General features: G+C 39.2%; 1 protein-coding gene and 1 pseudogene across 1 annotated transcript in view; both read left to right on the forward strand.

Annotated features, from left to right (window-relative positions):
* RSPO3 (R-spondin 3) overlaps window positions 1-26,857 on the forward strand; it is a 106,308-nt gene extending 79,451 nt beyond the window's left edge. The window contains exon 5 of the mRNA XM_004702055.2: window positions 25,648-26,857. Coding sequence (XP_004702112.1) covers window positions 25,648-25,841 — 194 coding nt within the window. The 3' untranslated portion in view covers window positions 25,842-26,857. The remainder of the gene's footprint in view (window positions 1-25,647) is intronic.
* Window positions 22,344-22,627, forward strand: LOC115871002 (annotated as a pseudogene).
* Window positions 26,858-27,520: the final 663 nt, after the last annotated feature.

A 27,520-nucleotide genomic window follows, 5' to 3' on the forward strand; every position in this document is an offset into this window, starting at 1 on the left:
CTACAGAAATATCAGATATTAAGAAACCAGGAGAGTAGCTCTATTATGAAACTAGATTTTATTCTGTTGCTTCTGTGCTATGGGAAGAAGAGAGCCCTGGCTTTTCAGGCCGGCCTCCCTAGTACCGTGTTGTCTACAGCCATTAGAGTGAACCAAGTCCTGGCATATTTTCTTCAGAGTTTAAGTGTGTGCGGACTTTGCAGCAATTAGAAATAATACATAGAGTGAGAAAAGGGGAAGTAAAGTCAGCAACAGTTTTTTTGGAAACAGTCGGTTTTATGGTCAGTTGGTATTTATTCTTTGCCATTCCGTAGATTTCCATTTGAAGTTCACAGTAACATTTTCTTGGGTCAATTTTCAGGACTTTCTGACAGAAGTAACATTCAAATAGTAAATCTTAAATCTCCAAAATAGACCAAGAATCAAAGCAAAATGTTTATACTTCATTTATTTTTCTGACTTTAGGCACAGTTGCATGAATTTTAAATGTTTTAAATTTGCATTAATAGATATTATACTGCATTTCAATGCAAAGAGATGTGATTTTTCTGAGTGTCTACAAAGCCCTCAGCATTCACCTCCCTCTCCTTATCTTCTGCAATTCATTCACACCTGCAACATACACATTCTCCAAGAGGAAGCTACTTGTTGGATGCTGTGGAGGTGTTTTCCGCCCAGCATTTGTCCAATGGACTGTTGGATTTTTTTGTTAAAGATCATTTTTGCTTGCTTTATTCGTTTGTTTAACTGTAGAAATAGAATTGCTTTATTAAAGATATAATCTCAAAACACATTGTTTAGTTTTTGTTTTGGTGGGCAGTGGAAGATAGTCATAATCTTGCAGATTGCTGAAAATCCAGAAAATCTAAAGAAATAAAGAAAAAAATTTAGTGATAGGCTATGTTTGAAAGATGTACGACTGGGTTCCTTTCCTCGATTGTGTTTGGTTACTATATCAATGCTCTGTGGAAATTGGTTAAGTGACTATATCAGCTATCAAATAATATTTCCCAATGTGTTTTTCATAAATAAATATAAAATATGAGAAAATTTTATACATTTTTATAATTTAATTAGCTATAAATACAACTGTTAGTTTCAATATTATTAAGTTTAACAAATCTTTTTTCTTCCTGACAACAATGGTCAAATTTAACATGTATCACAGTCACTTCTAAACCATAAACTCTAAATTCATGGACTTAAACTTATTTCTTTATTATATAAACTGATTTCTGCATCTCCAGTATGATTTTAGTTTGAAAATTAGTGAGAATTGGTCCACTGTTAAACTTGGATATTCTTAAAGACTCTATTATTTGAGACTAGGTAAACAGCTTTAATATCTTGCATTAAATTGTGTCATTAGTTTTTAAATACTTAAAGTTTTAGTTTAAAATTTTTCTAATATAAGTGGTAACACATTAAATGAAGGTATTGCTAATTATTTCCTCCTGAAGATTTCTTCAAAATTGTTTCCTCACAAGCATTTTGTATTCATCATAAAAAGTCACTATTATTTTAAAAGACTTATAAAATGCCCATCTGAAAATGATATGCTGTTGGATTCTCTAGAAAGTTTAACAGATCCAGGCATAAATAAAAGACAAAAGCAATTCCAGAGTATTCTTGCCGCCAGGAGATCACTCTGAAAAAGAGGTTTGTGATCCCCATGTTACTTTAACGTTATCTTCAGCATTTCATATTTAATTAGAGTAGATTGCTCACCAATATAATAAATATAGATTTATGAGATGCTTTCATGTTCTTAAAACAAATGAAAGCCACCCAGGAGGAGCCTCAGCAAACCTGAGGGTGTGCAGATTGCGTTGCTAAGATTAAGTGGAAGATCCTTCGTCTCCAGAGGGCATGCGATTGCTCTCAGAGTGGGAGTTAAAGCAATGACGAAGCAGAAAAGGAAGCTGAAGTACAGGCCTAGAACCAAAGGGGCTGGACCGCCAACATCAGGAGACTTGTTATTTCGTGTGTGTGTGTGTGTGTGTGTGTGTGTGTGTGTGTGTGTGTGTGTATGCCTAAAATACTCTTTACTGTCAGCCTCTTGGGTCCTAAAGCCCTAATTGTTTGAGTCGGTTATTTTCCATGCCTATTATTGCTGTGGCCAAAAAGATAAAGGATAAGCTTAAAAAAAAAAAAAAAGCACACAGCATTTTAATATCTAGGAAGAGAAAGGGGACTTCATTTTAGGAGTCCCCAGAATGAAATTTAGGATGAAATCATGATATTCTAGGACTGAAATGATAAGAAAGACTATGGCAGACTTTAAAAAATAAATATACTACTCCAGGGTTTGTAGATTTACTTAATTTCAAATAAACGTCCAAGTCTCATCTTAATAACTGTTACGCCTGTTGCTAAATACAGAAGAAAAAGTTCAACCATCATCCTTGTAGCAGATTTATTGCATATTTGAAAATCACCTTGGGTTGCCTGTCACAGCAAATGTTTATTTCTGATAAACAGTAAGTACCTTTCCTACTTCAACCAAGTTGAGATTCTCAAACTTAATACTTTAAGAATTCCTTTGAACTTGCTCTTTCCACAATGGTAGGGCCTTCCTCTACCTGGGGAGAATTCTGACGCACAACTGGCATCCCTTGGGGGTTTTAATGTGAAGTGCCCATGAATGTGGTGTTGCTCATGTCAGTGTCCCCTGGATGGTTTGTTCATTCCTTGGGTATTTAAAAGAATGACACACGACCAGCAAATCATTAAAAACTATATTACATGTTATCCAATTGTTGGGATTATGCCAGTAAGTCTGAAATCTACTTAGCTATCATAGCTCTTTAGTCCCAGCCTTTTAAGATCCCAAATTGTACCAAATGCTCATTGATTACAAATATATACCTTGATGTTCCAGAAGGTCTACATTCAACTGGTAGCTGTCAACTGTGACATTTGTCTTCCTTCTTGAACCCAACTGGCCATAGAGCAGACATGTTTGCCCTGATAACAGCAGAGGGTAGTGCCCTGCCAATGAGGTTGGGGATAATGCAATCTAGAATCAGTTCAAGGCTGGCATCCAATACTCCATGCCAGGAATAAGTACTGGTTACAAAATGGAATTCTGTATTAGAATGTGATAAGAAATAAATATAGTATGTTAGCAAGTACAGTAAAGTGCATGAGAGCAGGCTGTCATATTTAAAGGGTGCAAAAAGAACTGAAAATAATTTTTCAAGTGTAAATTTAAAAGATTTGGGTTTGCTTTCTCTGATTTTTTAACTTGAGCAAAAGAGATGAAAGTCGAAGTGGGGAAGGAAGGATAATAAGCCAGAGTCTTTTCCAATTCCCACCCGACCTGACCTTCAATAGTCGATTGTAATGTTGTACAGAAAAAGAAGTTAAAGAGAGCCAAGCGGTAGTCTTAAAGTTTGTTTTTTCTTATTGGGTTTTATTGTTGTTGTTTTGAGGACAAATTTTTTTTTTTTGAGCTTTGCTGAGTTGTTTTTTTGTGTGTTTTTTTTAAACATTTTATGAGGGGCTCATACAACTGTTATCGCAATCCATACACACATCAATTGTGTAAAGCGCATTTGTACATCATTCTCAAAACATTTTCTCTCCACTTAACCCCCCAACAGAGGACAAACTTAGTTTTAGCACAGTCGTATTAGTCTCATAATCGGGGAGACGCACTCTGTCTTGGCTTCATCTCTGGGGTAAAGGGAGCTGTGAAATGACCTGGCGAGCTGGGGACACAAATGGGTACTGGCTCTGCTACTCTTTTAGACTATGCACCTTATGAGAGAGCCTTTACTGGCCGCAATCGTGAACCCAAGTATTTTCAAAGCAGCCAATTTAAGTTCATTACCGGAAAACAACAGATTTTTAAGTAGTTGACAAGGACAAACATTTTATATCATTTGGGCTAACACCACAGAAGCCTCTTGGTGAGATTCTCCGGCTCATACATGCAAGCCTCTAAATGATTAAACTCTGAATGAGTTGTTTAAAACAGCTTAAATCTGAGCTCACGGTTTTTATTTAATCATAAAAACAAAAGACAAGTTTAAATTGGAGACATTTGTTTTAGATACTTCTTCAGAAACCCTCTTCAATTGCTTGAAAATCTGACATCAAAATGTTCTCTATGTTCAATTGTAAATCAGAATAATGCAGTAGAGTATTAAACCCTATAAATGCTCAAATGAGCTAAGATACACAACAGAGAAAGCATTATTGAGCCTCTATTGCTTTGAATAATGTGGTTTAAAAAATAAAAGAGGTAGCTTATACTTCTCCCAGAATACTTGTTTTATAAACTTTTAGAAGTAAAAGCAATAAGTATTCAGGTATACAAAACACATCGTTCTAGATTTCAACTAAAGTTCTTCATATTGAACTTTAAAAGTATGAAAATATCACTCAGAAAGGAGTATCTGTGTCTTTTCACATATAACTTTTCTTGATTATTTCAAGGAAGGCAGACTAAACATGCAGTTCTGACATAATGCAGCATTGCATTTTGATTTCTTGTTAGCTCAGAAACCTTCACTAACTGAACAAAGTCTTGGAAAAGGGCACAACTTTCTGACCTCAGGAGGTTTTGATAGGAAAAAGTGAAAGGAAAAAAGGAAAACACCAAGAGTAGAGAAAATATTGAATTAAGTTCCACAAAATTCTGTAACTGCATTGGTGTGGGTGCACTGAGGATGCACGTAATTGCATTCCAAAAGAATCTGTTTCCACATTCCTTCATTTGTCTTAAAGCTGATCTTGCAGATGATATAGTCCAGATGAATGTCTGCTTCGTGGCAATTCTGGTTCACAAATTGACACTGAAAGTATACCCACCTTATATGTAAAAATAAAGTAGGAAGGACCCATGCATGCACCTTGTCTCACGCTAATAAATGATCAGATCATTTTTAGAAAAAGCAAATGGTAGGATCTCATAGGTTTTTGTACTGGTGGTAGAATTAAGAACTTTTCATTTCAAAAATTAGGATACAGTTTCCTTGGGACACTCGGATACCAATCATTTACCAATATGCATCTGATCATCAATAAGTTCAACTTCTTCAAATTTCCCGGAACAAAATCAGGGTGTTTAAACTTAGACAAGTCACAATTTAGGTGCTAACCATAATCAAGATGATATCTAATAATCCTACTGCACTTGTATAATGAGATGTGATCTTTAAAACTGGTTTTTGCATATGCTTGCAAGCTGAACTATGAGAAAATCATTACAAAGTTTGGATTTTATTCATTTTCTATCATACCATTATAAATTACCAAAAACTAAACACAAACTTATTGACATACAGCTCGATAGGTCAGAAGTCCAACACAGGACTCAAAAGGTCAAAACCACAAAATGTGGGTTTGTTCCTCCTTAGAGACTATAAGGAAAAGTGTTGGATTATCCTTTCCAGTTTCTAAAAACTACCCGCATTCCTTGTCCGTGGTCTCCTTGCCCCATCTACAAAGTCAGAAATACAAGGTTACGATTTTTTTCACAAACTATGCCTCTGAACTTTTGCTTTCTTTCACTTTAAAAGTCCATATGATTAGACATTAGTTAGACATTGAATAAGGAAGATCAAAGAAGAGCAGAAACGTTTGAATTGTGGTGCTGGTGAAGAATATTGAAAGTACCTTGGGCTGCTAAAGACAAACCAGTCTGTCGTGGAAGAAATGTGGCCAGAGTGCTCCCTAGAGGCGAGGATTTCATTTTGAGTGTTTTAGGCATGTTGTCAGGAGAGACCAGTCCTTTGAGAAGGACATCTTGTTTGGCAAAGCAGAAGGGCAGAGCAAGAGAGCAAGGCCCTCAAAGAGATGTACACAGGAGTCTGCTTCAGTTTTGTCTGTTGTAGGTTGATCTCGAGCCCTGCCAAGGCATCAAAGTTTTCAATTATTTACAACAAATTTATTTTCTAGCCTTTTAGGTCTACGTATAGAATCATATCATCTGCAGTCTTACTTCTTTGCCAATCTGTATGCCTTTGATTTCTTTTTCTTGTTTTATAGCTATGTCTCAGACTTTTATTTCACCAGTTTAAGGGTAGCTTATCTTCAAAGTTAACTTGATTCACTCAGATATTTTCTATTTCCAAAAAGTCTTTTTATTATATTAGTTTAACGATTAAAATTTCATAAGACTTTGTTTTCTAGGCACTTGCTTAAAATTTGTTTCTTACGTCTACCCTAATAGTGAGACTAACAGAAATGATTGTTTCCATTTTACAAAAATCTATCTTGGAAGAAATACGGCAAGAATGTTGGGCTTCTTAGAGTGGAGGATCAAAGAACTAGAGGAAGACCTTCAATCAGACAAATAACACAGTGGCTGCAACAAGAGCTTCCAACGGAATGGTTGTGGAGATGGTGCCCGACTGGGCATTAGTTCATTTTGTTGTACATAGGGTGGCCATGCATCCACAGCACTACAGGTGCAGACAACACTTTCCTTACCATCGCTGATAAGTAATAGAGCCAAGCCAAAATTCCATATTCCTGTACTCTTTTTAGATGTTTTAAATGTAATTTAATATCACATAGTTTATAGACATACATTAAAAAAATCAACTTGAATCTTGATGATACCTCCACCCCACCCACCATGATAGACAAGGACTAAATGGTTTGACAGAGTATCAGACTAAGGTCTTCCTGACTTCCAAAGACAACCATTAGCTGGTCTTGCTCATCTTTATGATTGCCCTCTTGAGAAATTGTCTACAAATTCAGTTGGGTCTGCTTAGCTGTCTCATTACTTTCTGGGTGGCTGATAGCATCTATATTTCACTCTCTCCTCACTACCTGGAGAATGACCAGGGAAGATTTCCTGGGAAAGCAGCCATTGAAATGTCCCTTGGAGGACTTTTGTAGACAAGAGATGGTTTTTAAACTACTGGAAAAACAAAACAAAACAGTAAAATGCGTTAGTACAAATCTGTGCACAAATAAAATGCTAAATATGCTGACATACATACAAAATATAACCACTTGTCAGGTATACTAAACAGTTGTACAAATGATCTACTACATTATTCAATGATTTCTGAAATATTTGCTGCATTTTAGAAATCATCGAATCATTTTCCCTTTGCTGGGGCACATGCAGACCTGGTTGAATGTGGGGAAGGCTACCCAGGAGACACTTTGTGTTTATTTCCTCAAGGCCTCTGCAGAGTTGGCAGGGTGCAATAGTTCCCTTGATTTAAGGGTGGATGAGATATAATGGAAGAGCAATGATTCTCGCTCCTGCCTCCCTATCCCAACATAGCAGAATGACAAGTTTTCCAAACCTACTTATACCTTGCTTAAAATTCCCTGGAGATAAGAAAGGAGCTCATATACAGTGATCAACCAAGCACCCTACTGTTTTAATTTTCACCTCATTTGCTTAGGTCTTCCCTAGGACTTTCTTTTCCCATTAATTGCATGACACATCCCATCTGCTGCCCACACTACACCCTCTTATATTGGAAGTTTCATCATACCATCCAATGGTCCTTCAGTTTCGATGGAATTACATTGAAAGCAAAATTCAACGCGTAACAACAAAAGCCACAATCATTGAAGACTGAAGGGGAAAGTCAAGCTTCAGAGGCTGTGTCGCACCACTTCAAAACAGAACTCAAAACCCCAAGATCGGGACAAGATGTGCCAGGCCATATTTCATGATTATAAAAGAAGACTGAATTGGCAACTGTACCAAATAAAGCATCATTCATGTCTGCTGTAGCAGATAATTTAAGAAAATATTGTTGTGACTTCTAAAATTTTTCACTCTTGACCAGCTCTGGTTCCCCTTTCTGCCCCTCACCCCGATCAACTCATCCTCTAAATGGTCTCAGAAACATTTGGTTAGGCCCCCTTCCCAGCTTTGGGCTGGGAGATTGATACTGGTCCATACCTCTAACCTCAGGGAAACTTTAAAGATGTCAAACCCCTAAAATTCTAGAATTTGAGTTCCCTTTCAAAATAGAACAGAATGGAATTCTTAGTAGCCTCTCTCTTGCAATCTGGAATGTGTAAGGGCTCTTCTTAAAAACAGTCCTAGAGAGGTTACAGTTGTTCACTGCGGAATTGGTCTCAAAGCTGATCTGCTGAAGCATTACATATCCAAATGATCCCTGAGAACATGAGGCCCAAAATGGGAGCAGAAGTGACAGGCTGAAAACTCCATAATAATAAATGGGACTCATTAGGACAAGTTGTTTGGACTATTGGATAATCACAGCATGCTTGACTATGTGAGACACCTGTTGTTCTCCAACACTCCCTCAAATTTGAGTAGTGGCCACATGAGGAAATTGCAAGGGGACCATGTCTGACCTTCTCTGGTTACACAAGGGAGGAGGAGAATCCACTCCACATGAGCCCATGGGAATTTCTATAAGGCAGGGCAGACAAGCCTCCACCTTCTAGCCTTCTTGACCTTATTCGGACACCAATCGTTCCTCCCACGCCACTCTACTTCTCAACAAGGCTCAGCGAGCGTCAATAATCCACTCATTACTGACCACACAGATGCACAGAGAAGACTCGTGACTTTGAGGATTTCTTAGGAAAGTGAAAAGGTAAACACAGGTGAAGATCCTTTTGTCTTCAGCACTGCTGAGAAAAGGGCAGCCTGACTGACGAACTGTTCCTGAGCCTGACTTGTAACCGGTTCCTTTTCTAATAAGCTCCACACTCCTGGATACTATCTGTGTATTCTTTGTGGCCTTTGCAATGAATTATCTAATCCAACAGATGTAAGTGCAGAATGCCATGGAAGTGATAGCTGGTGTCAGAATTGCTGAAAAGATTGGAGGCATATTTGACCTCTGAGCCATAGGAATCAGCCTTGTGTGGCTGATACTGTTAAGGTTCATCTTCCTCCCTCTTTGTGAAGTTAGAGTTCAGGCATTGTGCCAACACTTGCATACAAAAGTATTTTTTCACATTTAGAATGCTAGCAGTCAGAATTTAGGGCATCTGCTCTCGGAAAAGACTTTCTCTTTCTGTAGGCTCTCAGGAAAAATCCTCGTCTCTTTTTAGTTTCTGTTCCTATGCTCCTTGGTGATCTCCAAGTGACATCCATTCCCCCCACTTTATGCATCCTTCTGTCTCTAGTTTGCTCTTTTCTTATATTCCAAAGTTGATGGGCTTCAAATACACCCTACAGATAGAGTCTGATTAGCATAACAAATAAAGTCCTATTCGCAACTGGGAATATATACATAAAAACTGTCCCCTAAATTTTTTTCTGGGAACACATCTCCAGGTTGTTCCCCAACAGAACTACTTACTGAGTGAGTTTGAACCTCCAGTGTTTCCAGTGACACGCAAGTGTTTACCTATTTCACCATCCCAAGTTAGGCTATAGGAGTTAGGATTTACAGTACATACTTGTGGGGTATACAGTTCAATCCGCAATGGAACCCTAGCAAAGCAATGGAAGGAAAGTAACAAAGAGAAAGAAAACTGGTAATGGCAATGTCAGTGTTCATAGATAGTGCCCCCTATGAAAGGCTGGATATAGATGCTTATTAGAGGACCATATTAACTTTTCTCTATAGTATTTTGAGTGTTTGTGTAGAAAAACAGTAGAGGGCATACCGGTGGCAATTTAACATGTGCTCTATAAGAAAGAATTCCAAGATTGACTTAGAGAGGTTTCTTAATTTAAAAGTTTGAATTTCTGAAGAACTTTTAGTAATCTCCTTTCTGACTTACTGAAAAGTACATTTGAAAGCAGACTCTAACTTTGAATTAATATTTTTAAATCTACGAGGAAAAAAAGAGAGCTTTTTCCTCTGTGCAAGAGAGACCTGTCCATAAACATGCACTTCCCTATCCACACATATTGGGTGCATATGCACCTATCTAGCCTCCCAACTCTCCTTTCCCACTCTGCCACACATCAGAATAATGACAAAGAGAACAAAGTGAGAAGCTGGAAAAGGAAACAGAGCCAAATTTCACAACTTTACCTGATTACAAAGTGATATTTCTAGTTTAGTGAACATTCAACTGCCAACAGATTTTTAAGTTTATGAAACAGTTGTCTTGCACCCAAGTGTATACAGTTACTATTTCACTGATTGTGCAAGTGCATATGGAAAGAATTTGTAATTCATAACAGATATTGGCACCAACAAATAGAGTGAGAGATGTGTGAAATAGATCCACGTGGAGTCCCAGAATGGTACCAAAGAGTGAGCCTAGACAATTCATGGAAACCCATCAGAAAGACCAAGAAATCTGCTTCCGAGAGCTCCCAGCCTAAAAACCCACATAGCAGTTTTACTCTGCACACCTGAGCTCACCGGGAGTCCGAGTCACCGTGACCGCGCATTACAACAGGCCGTGGCAGGCTTGCAGCTCTCTGGCTCTCTGTCTTCCCTTCCTATCCACTAATATAAAAACAAACCATTCCATTCAGGTTTCTTTTTAAAATGACATGTGCTTTCACAGGCAATATATGCCCTCGATGATCTTGTTTACATGACAAACACAATAAATTCATCATATATTTCAATTTAAAAGAGACAAAGTGTTTAAGAACCCTGGTGGCACAGTGGGTTAAAAACAGCCAGGTCAGCAGTTTGGAACCACCGGCTCATCTGTGGGAGACAGAAGAAGCATTTCTTTGCATCGTGGAAGTTCCGCTCTAACCCATAGGGTTACTATGAGTTGGGATTGGCTGGATGGCAGTGAGTGAGTTAGTTTGTAAATGTTGTTCACTATGTTTTCCAAAGAGTTAAGAAATCAATAGTTTGCAACAGTGTCTGCAATAAGCAAAAACAAAAGAGCAAAAAATGAAGAAGAAACTGCAGAAGCAAAGTGAAAACATTTGAGAATGTAAGCAAAATTACAGGGGGAAAATAGTTTGACATAGGTAAACAGTCAATGCCTAAAAATAACTATTTAACAAAAGTGGATGAAATCTTTATGTTTCGCTAAAATATCATGGAATACACCACACTGAATAAGTAACTTGGTAGTTGTTTTTCCTATCTGATCTAATTGCAGATTAAAGCTACATGTTTTCTCCTAAACAACAATATAAGGCTTGAAAGAAGAGAAGCTCAGGGCTGTGACAGAATGAGAATTAGACAGTCAAGTCTAGTGCACTTTATGCAACTAGTGCATAAAATGATGAACGCGAGTACGATCTACGAGTGTCTATTCAATCAATCACTGCAAATGTGTCAACAAGAGTGAGGCCATCTCCTCTTCAGTGCAGCCAGTAGACATTGAGTAAGGGAGGAAGCACGGCACAGTCCAGCACGGCCATCAACACTTCTTCTGTCTCAGAAGAATAAAAGCCCAAGACAAGTTCTTGGAGTAGATAGAAATGTATCCAAATGAAAATCAAGTGATAAACGCCCAGAAAAGAGAATTTTCTCTTTTTTTGGAATTATTTCAATTCTTCAATTTAACCAGCTGGAATAAATTTCCAAGTAGCATTCTGTTCAGCCTTTTGAAATGAAGGATTTTCCTGCTACTTGGAAAACCATATTTCATCAACGATGAGGACAGTGCTCTTGGCTTAGTGATTCTCTTAAATTCAAAAAAAAAAGCATTTGGTGGATATTTCCCATTGATGCCATAACATGTGTTCGAAGCACAAAGGACTTAAGTGTGAGCCTACACTTAATAAAAATGGAGGTATTACAAGTTTGAGTCCAATCTTTACATGGTTAGTGAAGTGATACTTGGCCAGTGTCAATCACATGGTCTTATTGCAGGAATGGCAAAATGAAGGAGAATGACATCACATTCCTCATCAAAAAGAACATTTCAAGATAGACACTGTTAGGCCAGGTTCACTAGAGAAACAAAACCAGGACAGTTATGATTTTATAGATTGATATATATAGATATAGATATAGATTGGTTTACACAGAGAGAAGGAATATAACAGCTAATTAGTCCACACAGCAACACAGAGGGTTCGGTTCAACTCACTTCCGTGGAACAGTTAATATACTGGAAGTCCTTTAATTTACACGGACTGCCGGGTCCAAGGTCAAGGAAGCAGACTGCAGAGTCCTCCCTGGGACAAGGCAAGCAGAGTCTGCCCACAGGCAGCAAGCAGCAAGATGGGTCAGCAACAGTCAGTAGCTCGGGAGTTTAGCTAAGCAGGCCCGGATGGGATATTGAACACAAGCAATGCAAAGCAACAGGATCCACCAGCCTCAAGTTCAAACACCAGCAGTGTGGTGAAGCAGGTCTCAAAGGAACCTCAAGCTCCAGCTACATGATCCCTGGGTTGATCTCACTCACAGGTAGTGTAGCTCATATGTTGCGGCAAAGAACTAGCTAAAGCAGCAGCATGATGGTTCAATCACCAGAGAGTAAGAGAGAAGGGGCGGGCCTTGCAGAGCCATTTACCTCTTTGCCCTCCAATTAAACTGCGACCTGATTAGCCACACGTGTTCCTATTGGCCAGGTTAGCACAATAAACCTAACTATCACAGACTCTGAAGCAGAACTGTCAGTGATAGCATATTAACCATATGCCTACAAGGACGACTAGTACATGTGACTGTTATTCAAATTTAACCACCAATGATGAATGTCAACGATGAAGAAATTAAAGAGTTTTCCCAACTTCTGCAGTTTGACATTGATCAAACATGAAATCAAGATTCATTCATTTCAATTACTTGTGACTGGAATGTGAAAGTTTCGGGGATGGGAAAGAACACTATAAATCAGTAGGTAGAAAATATGGCACTGGTTATGATAAAGATGTCGGAAATCATAGGATAGAATTTTGCAAGACCAGCTCTTCATTCATTGCAGATACCGTTTTTCAACAATATAACCTTGACTATACATGTGGAGAGCCCTGGTGGCATAGTGGGTTACTAACCACAGGTCAGCAGTTTGAAACCACTGTCCCTTCCAGAGGAGAAAGATGAGGCTTTTTACTCCTTTAAGGATTTCCTCTCTCGGAAACTCATGGGGGCAGTTCCACTCTGTCACATAGGGCTGCTGTAAATCAAATTTATTTTATGGCTGTGTTAGACAGAATTCTCTAGAGAAACAAAACCAGGACACTTATGATTAGATAGATCGGTAGGTTGGTAGGTCGATAGATAGATGATAGATAGATAGATAGATGATAGATAGATAGATAGATAGATAGATAGATAGATAGATAGATAGATAGATAATGGAGGAATATAATAGCTAATTAGTCCACACAGCAGTACAGAGGGCTTAGTTCAACTCACTTCCGTGGAACAGTGAATATACTGAAAGTCCTTCAACTCATGAGGGCCGCTGGGTCCAAGGTCAGGGAAGCAGACAGCTGAGTCTTCTCAGCCTGCACAGCAGGCAGTCCAAACAAAAACAACAATCAGCAGGGCGGGACACCAACAGGCAGCAAGATGACAGGATTCTGCAATCTCAAGCTCAAGCAATGTATACACCAACAGTGTGGTGAAGCAAGTCCCAAAGGAACCTCAAACTAGCAACATGATCCATGGGTTGGCAGTCCCACAGGTAGTGCATCTCACAAGCTGAAGCAGAGAACTAGCAGCTGCACACTGGTCCAATCACCAGAGAGCAAGAGAGAGGCAGGACTTGCCAAGCCATTTATCTTTTGCCCTTCAATCAAACTGTGACTTTATTAATCTCACATGTTCCTGTTGGCCAGGTTGGCACAATAAACCTACTTATCACAATAGCCTTGAGTTTTGGGATATAGGTGGGCCTTGCCAGATGGAATATTACAGGAATCAACAGATTAGTTTCTGGTTTTTTTTTCCATGTGGTATCCATATGTAGATGTCCATAGAAGTAACCAATGAAGTTTCATTAGTTATCATTACTGTTACTATTTTCAAAAACAATTATCATTACTTATCTTCAGTAGATTCCTGGCTAGCAGTTTGGAGTCAAAGAAGAAGCATGAAGAATCTAGCCTGGAAAGACCCTGAAACATCAGGACAGTATTCCTGAAAACTAAATACTGAACTAGTCAGAACATAATGTATCAGATATTGCATTCTAGTCGAATATATCGGATATATTGGATCAGTAAACATCATGGAGTGCACTGGGAAGGATGTAGGAGAGATTAGAAAGAGAAGCGTGAGGCCAGGAATATGGCTGAGGCAAAAGCCAGGCCACAGAAGGCAGTCAGTGCCATGTAAGAAACTTGGGTTTATTTGACCCTACTCCCTAAAATTTACCCTCTGTCTCTTACAGTCTGCCCACTCTTGTTTCTGAATTCCTCCAAAAAATATAAGGTAAATAAATTGCATCACTTTAAGTAGCCCTTTTCAATTGATGGCAAAATGTTATATTTATTTTCATATGTTTTAATGGCCTCATTATATTTCTTTTAACGGTCTATTATACGGTGGAATAGAAACAGAGCTTCAAACTGGTTCAATCTGAATTGACCCCTTACTGAGAATTTGCATTTCCACCCCAGATATACTGAATCAAAATCTATATTTCAATGAGATTTTTAAGAATCACATGGGAATTTTGATCAAAATGTAGATTCTGATTCAGTATACCTGGGGTGAAAACACAAATTCCCAGTGGAAGATCAAACCCGCATGAACTTGCTCAAAAGCCTGATCTGAAACAAGCAGCATTTAGTCAAGTAAGTGATGATGGAAGTCAAATTATTTTTCTGTGAATAAAAATCAGAAGCATCATCAACATTAAATAGAAAAACAGAGATTCTTCCCCTTCAAACTACAGAATAGATATTTAGTATATTAACATATAACTTTAAATGTTATGCAGTTCCAGGTTGAAACAATAGCAAGAAGAATACACATTTTGGTTTTCTTTAACCAAAAGAAAAAAACAAAAGGTTTGGGTGCATTTCCCAAGTCAATTCCACTTGGTAATAATATAGCTGAGAAAGAAATTTTGGCCCTGCTAATTTTCAGCTGTGTTCTCAACTACTGGATCTGGCTGTCCAATGTTTATATAGCCCACAGTTCAAAGGCCTCAAAATATGTATCACCACAATAGATCATAATTGCTGAAAAAGTTACACTAGCAATTTTTCTTCCTTTGCAAATTTTCCATTATGAAATCTTATCTTAAAAGAAAAAACATTGAGATTTTCATCTGCTATACAAAATAACAATACACACCACACACACACAAAGAAATAGGTCCATTTCTTGATTCAGGATTCCTAAGATTCATTCCATGTTAGCATCTTTTGTTTTGATTTTAGAGGCCTCTAAAATAATTTTTCCCACACTAAACAGAAAGTTATTACTAATTAATTTCATCTTTTTAACAGCATAGTTATTGAATTGGCTTGAGTCCTTCAATTTCACTGAAATTTTGTCTTCAGTCTAAAATGTGGAATACGTTTTTTAGCTTTTTGCAAAAAACTAACCTTTTTAAGAAGTAGAGCTACATAAAGCTCAATGGCTCCCCTTAGTGGACCCTTGCAAGATTCACAAGAAGCAACTATTTTATTTTTGCTTTCACCAGTAGAAATTTATTTTCTCACAGTTGAGTAAATTAGATGTCTGAACTCACGGCAATCGCTTTAAAGGAGGTTTTCTCTCTGTGCCAGCTCTGGGTAAAGGTCCATGTCTCTTGTCAGCTTCTGTTCTTTGATTCCTTGGCAATCTTCATGTGGCTTGGCTTGTCTCTCCATCTGTGTTTTCCTTGCTTCTGTGGCCTGATCTGCTCTTAACTCAAAAGTAATTGGCTTAAGATATATTAATATAAAAAAAGAAAATTCAATGCACAAATGGGAATACATCCACAAGTAGTGGGTTAAGATTTATGATACAAATTTTGGAAGGACACCATTTAAGAAGCAAGTCGTTAAAAAGGACCCCTGTATGTATATCCTAAATATAAAAAAAAATTATCTGATATTTATAATACAAGGAACTTTAAGAAAATGAATTTGATTTATGATCCTAAGGATAACAACCCTTTCAATCATCACGCAGTTATAATTTAAAAGGTAATTGAATGTGCATTATAATTTATATGTTCACTTGAAATTTTATGTAGCTTAAGACCAATCATTCAGGATCATTTTCTTCTCCTTGTTCTTTTTCCGTGCCTATTCTTTTTGTTCATTTTTGAACCTGAATATTTTCTGGAAAAACGATCTGCAACTCATTTTCATTTTCTGTCTCGGTGCTTAATCCAATTGCACCTACTCAGAAAACTTGACTTAAAAAATTAGTAGCAACAATAAGAAAAATGAGAATGTTCATATATATATTAGGGAAAATGAAAGAAATTAAATTTGTAACCATAAGAGGTGAAGTAATTTTTATATGTACTCATTCCTCCCTTATTGACATAATTAAATCCCAAAGATCTATATAAAATTCAGCATTCTCTGAAAGCAGCATAATGCAAAAATGGAGGATGATCACATCAGGTTGCAAAAATGGATGACTACCTCATTACACAACTTCCAAATTACATCATTACATAATTGCCAAACTCTTGAGAATCATGGCCCAGTCATATTGACACATAACCTTAATCATCAGAACAGTGTTTACTCATTTTTCAATGTGAGAGTTGTTACTGCTATAGACATATGTCCTTACTGTGAAAAATAATCAGACTAGATTTTTCACTCTTGTCATAAATGTGAAATGGTGGACAATAAGTAAGGAGTAATAATATGCTTAAGGAATTTGGGTGGTGTCTTGATCTATAGCAATGGCTCTCAAATGTGGCTACACATGAGAAGAGCCTGGAGGTGAACAAGGGACTAGAAAACTCGTAAGATCTCCCTATCCTACTCTCTAGGGATGGAACCTAGAATCTGCATTTTAAAAAGTCACCTATGTCTGGAAGTTTTTCTAATAACCGAAAGCTTGGTGTTTGATTCTACCCAGAAGCACCTTGGAAGAAAGTCCTGGTGTTCTACTCCTGAAAGATTAGCCATGAAAAACCCTGCGGTCACAGTTCCACTTGCACCTGCATGGCATTGTCATGAATGTGAAGGGGCCCAACCGTACCTGGCTTAATATTTGGAAGTCTTGCAGAAGACTTTAGAAGATGTGCACATAAAGGAATATATATGAGGAGGTTTCAAAAAGTTTGTGGAAGATAAAATTTGAAAACAGTGTATTTTCTTTTCAGTGAATTTTTGAAGCTCCCTTGTATACAAGGGGTACCCCCTAAAATATAGAATTTTTTTCAAAGCTATGTATTTAATTTTTTTCACAAAACAACCTGATCACCCTCAAAGTACTCTCCATTGCACTTAATATGTCTGTCAAATCTGCGATTCCATTTTTGGAAACATTTTTCAAACATCTCTGTTTGTATGGCTGACAGAACCTCCCTTGTTTTTTTTCCCCCACTTCTTCTGTGTCGTCAAAACACTCTTTTTGGAACTCTTCATTTGAGGAAACAAAAAGAAGTCGCACGGAGTGAGGTCAGGTGAGTCAGGTGGCAAGAAAGTATGCTGGGGGGGTTTTGCCAAAAACTGCCACACTGAGATGGCTACATGAACAGGTGCATTGTCATGGTGGCAAAACCTGTCCCCCATCTGCCACAAATCAACCTTATTTTTTTGTTGTTGTTGCATACTGTTACCCTGTCTTTTCACAGCCTCTAAATAGAAAGCTTGATTAACAGTCTGACCTGGTGGAAAAAAACTCCAAATGCACTACGAGTTGACATTTTCATCTATTTGGGAAGTTGATGGAGGTCCAGAATGAGATTTGTCATCAATCAACATTTCACCTTTTCTGAAATGAGAAAACCACGTGTACACTTGAGTTTTTCCCATAGTGCTGTCCTAGTAAGCTGTATTCAACATCACAACAGTTTCTGTGGCAATTTTCCCAAGCAGGAAACAAAATTTCATAGCCACACACAGTTCTCTTAAATCGGCCAACACAAAAAACAAGATTTGAGCAAAACTGCTTTTACTGTGACTGAGGGAACCTTCCCAGAAGATGACACTGGGTGCACTAACCTAGAGCTAGAATTGATTTCAGAATTTCAACCATGTTATGACACATGAATGGAGTTATCAAAATGTCCACAGAAACTCTCCCACAATAAGTGCATATTATCATTCTTTGGCCCTCTAGAAATTCAACAAGCAAAATGCCTAGGGCTTTCCAAAAAAGCTCTTGCAATGACTTTTGCTCTTATCAGTCCAGTTTTACTTTGACTACACCAGTTCTGCCTTCATTCTGCTTTGTCTTCATACTAGTAAAGCCATGTTTCACCTCTGGTTACAATTCCTCCAAGAAATTCTTTAGGATCTTGATCTCACTTTTTGAGAATTTCCATCGGGAGTTCTACTTTTGTCTCCAGCTGATCTGGTGCAACAGTTTTGGTGCCCGTTAAGCATAAATTCCTTCAACTTTAATTTTACCATCAGAATTCAGCAAGCTAACCCAATTGAGTTAACTAGGGTGTTGCCATGGCTTTTGCTGTTAACTCTCGGTGGTCCTCTTCAATTAGGGTGGAAACAAGATTTTTTATTTCCTCACAAATGATGTGGGTGATCTGCCTTTGTAGGCTTCAGCAGCAGCATCTCATTTCTTCTTAAACTATCCATTTGTCAACTTCTAATTTCTATGTAAATGAATCCTCTTGGGTAAGCATTGGACATGGACTGTCATCCACCAAGTCTGTGGTTCAAATCTACTAGCTGATCTTGGGGAGAAAGAAGAGACTATTGCTTCCATCACATTTACACAGCTTCAGAAACCTTCCTGTGCATTTGATGTTCTTCGCTTGTTTTAATATTTGCAGAATTCATGTTGTTCTGATAGGCGGCTTTTAAACTGACGTCTTAACCTTCTGCCTCAGACTAGATCTTCTTTAGACATGTTATAATGAGTTCAGACAAGTTTATTTTGGTGCAAAAATGTTCGAAAATCATGTGTAGGGTTTTTTTTCATACTTATTTTTCCACGAACTTTTTGAAGACCCCTTGTACCAATTTTCAACGAAATTTTAATCTGTGGCAAAAGAGCCTTCGCAGAATGTTAACTATGCTTTGAAAAGTTATGACACAAAAAATAAACACTAGCCATTTACTATCCTCCCTCTATGGATTCCTATTACTCACAGCAGTGCTTCTGAAATAGAAAAAGCCACATGTCATAATATTTTATTGGCCTTCTAAAAACGAATCACAGAAACAGCCAAACTCTGCCCTGCTCTCAGATTCTGTTACTTATCCTCCTCCACTTTTCAAAACTGCTGGTTTACAGGACAAAGTGCCAAATGGCCATCGAATCCTGTATCTCTTTTCCATTTTCCTGGATAATAGCCTGTGTATAGACTCTGATGCAACCAAGGAGGTGCAGTCCATGCCCTCGCCTTACCTTCATGCTATTGGAGGATTGTTCACTGCCCAGCAAAACTTTCTTCCCCCACAGCCTGGAAAACTCGCATTCATGCTTTAAACCTCAGCTTAAACATCGCTCCTTCTGGGGAGCCTTTTTCAGTCACCGTTGGCAAAGTTTGATCGTTTTCTGCGGTGCTCCCAGTGGGATCTTGTCCATAGCTCTATTGAAGCATTAGTGTGTGACTGTAAACATCCTATCTGTCTCTGTATCGCAACGGTATCCCCAGGTGTTGACATGGAGTAGAGACGTGACTCATGTTTGTGTAATGAGTTGATAATATTAGTCTTTATTTACCTTGTGACCCACAGGTGCAGAACAATGTGCAGAGAGTTCTAAAAACATCTCCTCTAATCCTCAGAGATTAGCCTATAGAAATGTTTATGCATATTTTATATCTCAGACAATTAAGCCCGAGGGGGATCAACAACTAGTTACCTAACCTGTTGCGTCAGACTTAGATTGTGAACAGGGAATTTTTCTGACTTTAAAGAACATATTCTTAAATTCCATACCATACTGCTCTCCTGCAAGAGCTCAGATTGTACTTAAATGCGAAGAGTGATTTCTGTTTGCTATTTCTACCTAATACCATTCTCGTAGCTGGAACACAAACAGAAGACAGACGCTCTTTTCATCGTTGGAGCCCTCCCCACCCATTTTTGAGACTTGGGGCACCACACATATTCATACACACAAATTAGAATGTGTGTCATATATATAAGATTGTGATACCTGGAATGCTTATGCGACAAAATTGCAACAACAACAAAAAAGTTGAAAAATAACTACTAACCACATCAATGAAAAGTCACCAGACTAGAAAAGAAACCCATCTAATGAAAACCTTTTTTCCAAAATTGCACATGAGCTTTAATGGGCTACAGCCACTCTGCTACATTTCTATTTTATTTCTTGGACCAGAGGGAAAGATCTTATTTATGCAAAAGGGTAGTTAGCATTTCCACCCACAAACACATGGCCTATAAAGTATTTTTTAATCCCAATTTTCTATTGTGCAATAGTTCTCTGTATGGCAGCAAAAACGTACGATGTGCTAGTTTCCTTCTACTTTGCTAAATCCTCCCCTTTCACTCACCGCCCAGACTAAATAGTTATTCCTTGGATAATAAAGTTATAATACCGAGTTTCAATCCACTTCCAAAAATGTTTCTGCCTGTCTTAAGAAATAATCATGTCAGGGTGCTAATAAACAGAAAGGCAGGCGAGTTGGCTACATTCTCACAAAGGGCTAGAAAACATATAAATCAATCTGTGACCAAGGAAGAAACAATATATTTCTTGTGTGTCCAAAACATTATGGCTAGGGTTCACAGCTGTAAAATGTCAGACTATCATCAAGAGAACGATGTCTAACACTAAACTCCTGGATGGTTTCCATAAAAACAACATTTTGTGTGGTGTCAGTAGTTTTTACACAACTTTGGAATGATTCTCCCTGACAATTTTTCAGAGCTTGAACTTGAACACCTCCAAAATGCAACTCTGAATGGAAATATTATATAACCTAACTTTGCAGCCACCTCCCTCTGCAAACCAAGCACTAACATGAAAGCCAACATTTTGAACTTTATAAGCTAAAAAAGTATGCTATCTATTCCGAAGGTAAATTTGCTCTTAATTTTTCTGCTCTAAGCTTTCAAGTTTAAATCAGCACTTGAATTACATAATCTTTAAAACCAGGATGGGAAAAAGAAAATAAATAAAATAAATTAAGGTCTCTAATCTTTCTGTGGAAATCTGGATCAACCCAGAAATATTTGGAGAAGTGAAAAGAATAGTGAAATCGGTGAATCCGTGTACGAATATACAGTTTTAAGCATAATAACTCCAATGGATGTATGGATTGTTATAAGAGCTGTAGGAGCCCCCAATAAAATGATTTTTTTTAAAATTAATAACTCACTGCCATAGAGCCCATGCCAACTCATAACAGCCAGAGAGAACAGAGTAGAAATGCCACTGAGTTTCTGAGATCACACCTCTCCATCGGAGTATAAAGCCCCTTCTTTCTCCCTGGGAAGGGCTGATAGTTTTGAACTGCTGACTTTGCAGCTAGCAGCCCAACCCGTAACTACTACACGACCAGGACTCCTAGGCCCAATAGTCAACTCTAACATTTTCGTTTCTGCTACATATCCATAACTGATACTTGCCTATCCTTGGTAGGGGTCCCCACTAGAGTTCAGATTTTGGAGGTGTTTTATATTGAGCCCAACAAGGCAAGTTTTCATAAGTAAACGGGATGGCCTTATAAACATAATCTTATAATAACACTAGCCTTGTTAGCATATAACCTTCAATCCAAGGAAACTGTATTGGCTTAATATATTTGTGTAGTATTAATAATTCTACTCTCTAGGATTCCATTACCAAAGGTCAGGAAACAGAAAGCCAAACCACTGAATTCAATATTTTCAGCCTGTTTAGGGACATGAAAATATTTTTGTTCTCCCAGGCAAACAATTTTAGCAAAAAGACTTTGCTTAAAGTGACTTCATTGTAAACAGAGGGTAATTTCAAATATTATCAGACTCAGGATGTGGGAATGCACATTATCAAAGTTTATCCAACATCAAGGAAGAGTTGGTTCTGTTTTCATTGCCTGTTATTTTGTTTTACACCAATAATTCCTCATACTGAGGTATGTATCACTGGGTGTGTCCAAAAACATGCCCTCAAGAAGTATTTCACATGTTAGATTTCACATGTAAAATATTTACGTGATAAAACATCACGTTCATTTGCTATAGAGACATGAATTTAAATTGTGTATCCAATCTGATACCAAACACAAATATTTTGACTGCATTAGTCTGTTCCTCTACATCAGGGGTCCTCAAACTAGGGCCCGCGGGCCACATGCGGCCCGCGGAGGACATTTATCCTGCCCGCCGGGTGTTTTTGGCCATTTTGTTTTTTTACTTCAAAATAAGCTATGTGTGGTGGGGTCGGTGCACTCGGAGCTGCCGGAGAGTGAGAGCGGGATGGGAACCTGGTAGCACTATGTCTTTCTGCAGCTTCTCCGGGGTGAGGTTTTCCAGAATCACTTTGAACCCGCTGTCTACATGAGTGCCAAGTGCGGCTACGTGCTGTTCTGCAGCCGCTCCAAGTATGAGCACTGGTGGCCGTGGCCAGCCCTCACGGAGACCATCCACGATGATAGCATGGCCAAACGGCCACAGCGTAATCAGCCTGCTCCCTTTAAGGTGTCCTGCGGTAAATGCGGCCATAGGCTTGGGCACGAGTTCCTCAATGATGGCCCCAAGCGGGGGCAGTCTCGCTTCTGAATATTCAGCAGCTCCCTGAAGTTCATCCCTAAAGGTAACAAATCTGCCTCTCAGGGGAAGTAAGCAGACAGCCCAACCCAAGCAGCCACAGGCATTGGTCACCCCCCTTTAGAACTACAGCCTACTGACCTTCAGGCAGGGATGGCTGCATGGGGGGTGGGGGGCGGTGTTTCCTGAGGACCCTACCCCCCTGTGCCAGGATGGGGCGAGGGCTGGTTCATCTTGGCCTCCAGGCTCGAGGCTGGGACTCTGGTCTTGAGGTGTCTGTCTTGAAAGACATAACACCCTTGGCTTCTCTCCTCAGCCTAGCGGCCCCTCCCTGCCTATCTGGCCTCACCCCTATGAGCCCCAATTCCCAAAGGGGCTCCAGCCCTCACCAGGGCCCGTGCTGACCCCCTAAGTTGTGTGAGTAGATGCAACCACTACAAGGCCATGTCCCAGTCGGTGGCTCCAGCCCGGTCCCTGCATGAATTGCTCTGGTCAAATCCTTCCAGGCTCACCAGGGCACTGATGGCCTGTGACCTGCTGGGGCATGCAAGCCCATGGCACAACCCGAGTCCCAGGTCTCCATCTGTGTGGGACAGCAGCCACTGATCCATGGTCTTCCTACCAGTCCCCGTGGGGCCTGGGAGGTCTTGTCCCATAGTCTGTACCTGCCAAGCCGGCCCCAGGAGAGTACATCCAGAGCTCCTGGTGGCAGCCTCACCCTCTCCAACTTTCTGAACTGATCGGCTGGAAACTAATAAAGCAAGGAGACCCAGCAGGCCGCCATGTCCATGACTGGGTCTGTCTCCACCTTAAAAAAAAAAAAAGTGCAGTGTGCATTGGAATTTGTTCATAGTTATTTTTTTAAACTATAGTCCAGCCCTCCAACGGTCTGAGGGACAGTGCACTGGCCCCCTGTTTAAAAAGTTTGAGGACCCCTGCTCTACATGCCAATAGAATAAAATTGAGTTCTGTGCCCTGACCGCTTTCTACCTTGCAAGATGAATTCCCACCTCAAAACCTTTAAAGCAGTGGTTCTCAACCTTCCTAATGCCACAACCCTTTCATACAGTTCCTCATGTTGTAGTGACCACCCAACCATAAAATTATTTTTGCTGCTACTTCATAACTGTAATTTTGTTACTGTTATGTATCTGGCAACCCCTGTGAAACGGTCGTTTGGCCCCCAAAGGGATCACGACCCACAGGTTGAGAACTGCTGCTTTAAAGGGATGTCGACTCTACTTTTTGAGATGCCTTATAATGTGAATCTGAATTAAATCTATATTTCAAATCTAGTTCAAAGTCGGGACCTACATGTAATCCAGTATATATTTAATAAATCTGTTCATTTAATTAATAGAAAGACAGTCTTTGCCCTATTAGGTAGGTAGGTGTGTTCGTCTGGGTATATTAGAGAAACAAATCCACAGAAATTCATGTATAAGTGTGTTCAGTGCACATCAAGAAAACATCCCAACCTAGTGCTGCCCAACCCTACGAGTCCAACATTAACCCATATGTCTGACACCAATCCACAAAGTCCTCCTCCTTCTCACTAAACACACGGCAATAATGCCGACTGCAGGAGGAAAGCCGACTCAGTGAACGTGTAACCATCTCAGCGCTGGCAGGGGTCTCCACACGGCTGCTCCAGCACCCAGGGCTACACTGGGGTAGGTCCATGCGGCTTCTCCTTGGGGATGTCTTGCAGGAAGTCAGTCTTGCCAGCTGAATTAGGGAACTGGCTAAGGCAGCTGCACCCTGGTCTGACCATCACAAAGCAAGAGACCCAAGAACTCGAAAGGCGAGGCTCACTGAGCCATTTATCCCTCCGCCCTTCAATTAATCCCACGTGTGTTTATCGGCCAGGTTGGCACAATAAACTAACTCAGTAGGTCAGTCTGTCGATCAGATGGAAGGTAGACAGGCAGACAGATACATGTCACCAAGCCGACCTTGACTCATGTCCATCTTTGAAACATCACCTGGCCCTAAGTCATCTTCATAATTGTATGTTCAAGTCTCTCATTGCAGTTACTGTGCTGCATCCTCACATCAAGGGTTTCCCTTGCCCTGCCCTCCACTGCACCTGGTGTCCTCGAGCAATTGCTCCGTCTTGGTGATATGTCCAAATCAAGTCCCACAGGTTTCATTGGCTGGTTTTCAGAAGTAGACCATTAGGTCTTTGTTCCTAGTTCATTTTAGTCTCTCTTAGATTAGAAGCACCACTGAAACGTGTCTAGCATGAGTGAACTTGCTAGTATTTGAAATAGTGGTGGCATAGATTCTAGCATCATAAAAACGTGCAAGCAGCCATGGTACAACAAAGTACTAGATGGGTGGTGGTAGGAGCTTATACCATTGGGTTACTGGGAAGTTACTGGTAAGTAACACCACTTAAGCATATAAAGAAGATACAAAGTATATAATTTTAATATCAAAATATTTGTGTTCAAATAGAGTATATTTATCCTAGTGTCCACCAGCAATTGTGATTTCCACGTTTGCTATTCAAATCAATGCTCTTCTAGTAGATGGCATCCAGAAATACTAGCAAATTGCAAAGGTGTTGCTGCGACTTGGGAAATGTTTCCTGCAAAATGGTGCCTCAAACAGAGGCCAGATCAAATAGATGAAAAGTATACTCACAATTCTCTATTAAATATATATTCATATGAAAGTGTATACATATATATAAAATTTTAAACTTGTAAGAATACAGATCGCTACTATTCGGAACAATCATATATTAATTGCATCATGATAGTTTGTCTGTGTTTCATGTTGCAATTTCTTGAAATATCATAAAAACCTTAATAAAACTACTCTTTTTTAATTTGTTTAATCGTTTTATTGGGGGCTCATACAACTCTTATCACAATCCACACATACATCCATTGTGTCAAGCACATTTGAAACTACTCTTAATAAAGAGTAGTTGAATGAATGACTTAAATAGTACATATTTGATTCCTGTAACCAAAAAGAGCCTAATTAAATATATATTTTAATGGAGTATCCTTTCATTTCAGGAAAAAAGGGAAGGGAGAGGAAAAGGAAAAAACTTCATAAAGAAGAAAATAAAGAAGCAGTACCTGACAATAAAGGTCTGGAGCCCAGCAGAGAAACTCCAGAACAACGAGAAAGCAAAGACAAGCTGCAGCAGAAGAAGCGAAAAGTCCAAGATAAACAACAGAAATCGGTATCAGTCGGCACTGTACACTAGAGGGTCCCATGAGGTTGTTGTAGACTTGTGATGCTGCTATCTCAGCCAGAGGCCCAGGGCAGGTGCTCTAGCCGTTAGGACCACAAATGGACGTTATCAGTTACTGCTCAGTCTAAACAACATTCCAGATAGTTGCTATGTTCTTCGTACAAGCATAGTTAACAACAAAGAGCTGAAAGTTTAAAGAAGGGGTACTTTCAGATGGTTATCATACATGCTTCTGTGCGCTGTTAAGAGACAAGAAATTTGTACATACTTATTATAGGCTGCATGATGTAACAGCATAATGATGACATCTGGAGAAGCAACATCTTTTTCCTTTAGAAATATTTTTTTGCAAGCTATTGTTTTAAGCAAGAAAAGATAGTTCTACAAATTCAATGAGGCAGTATCCCTTCAAAGCAGATAGGAGATCAGGGAAGAGAAACGTCTTTCAAGGGACAGTGTTGTTTTGTCCATGCGATCTAGAGAGCGCTCAGAATTAGGGCCTGGCATCATAAGATTTATCATCACAGAAACAACTTCGTAAAGGTTGATTCGATTGCCTTCATCCTGTACTTCTGCAAGAAATGCGAAAGTGTGTCCCAGAGCTGAATATACTGTATGGGATTGGAAAAAGGCAAATGTGGAAGAAGTCTTAGTTTGGAGATTATTTTTGTGTTTTACCGAACTGTGAAGGGTTGTGATTACCTTTAACAGGGCTCCGATTTATGTCAGCACTGTGTGGTCCAGCCTCTGCTACCCCTTGGGTTATACATTTGTAAACATGTGCCCAAAAGATATGTCCAAAAAAATAAAGGGAAAAAACTCTAATTGCTTTAACAAAACAAAACAAATTAGAGCAAGGGAAGTACAACGTATTTGCAAAGTCATGTGTTTCCTTTCTCTCTCAATGAAAGAAAACCAGCCTTATTTTATGCTTTATGGTCCGCCAGGGACTAAAAGGGACACTACTTTCTAACAAGGTGTATCTAGTAGGGGGAAAGCCACCACAATAAATATATTTGTTGATAGTTTTTAAAGTTTGTTCACTTTGCTTTATTGTGTTTTTTTTCCAATTAAAAAAATGTTACTCTAGTAATTCATGAATGAGGAAAGAGAATTCTGTTCATCAGAGAACGTGTTACACTCCTGTGTTTGTTTTTAAATCCATACTTCTCCTCCATGTCAAAGGACATGTATTTATAAAGCATCAGGAGACATTTATTCAACATTTCATCCAGGGACATTTTCGTGATAGCTGCGTAATCTGTCCTGCGTCACTTCACTGCTCCTTCCACGGCTTAGCAATACCCCTTTGCTGTACGTTGGTTCCTCCGGTACCTTCAACATTTGGCCTTTTCTTCTCCATATTTTCTCAGTCTGTGGATCTCTTTGGGGATTGAAGCCACCCTAGCTGAAAGCTCACCAGTACTGCACAGAGGATGCAGCCAGCCCAGTCCAGGAGGAAGCATTTCTGAGTGTGCAGCACAGAATCTCATGCTTCGCTTTAGCCTTCCTGTTGCAATGGAAGGACACACAGCTGCTCTGTCTGCCAGCCTGCCTTGCCCTCTCACATTCACTGCTTCCTGAAGAATTTGCAATGGATCTGGCTTTTGGCTGCCCAACTCTTGGCACCCTTTCCCCACCCACTGTACCGCTCCTGTGGACTGCTTGGCTTAATTGGTTTTCTATTTCTT

The sequence above is a fragment of the Echinops telfairi genome, unplaced genomic scaffold (assembly GCF_000313985.2).
Source record: "Echinops telfairi isolate 266 unplaced genomic scaffold, ASM31398v2 ScPeMD7_3533;HRSCAF=4204_0, whole genome shotgun sequence".
In the NCBI taxonomy this organism is placed as follows: Eukaryota; Metazoa; Chordata; class Mammalia; order Afrosoricida; family Tenrecidae; genus Echinops; species Echinops telfairi.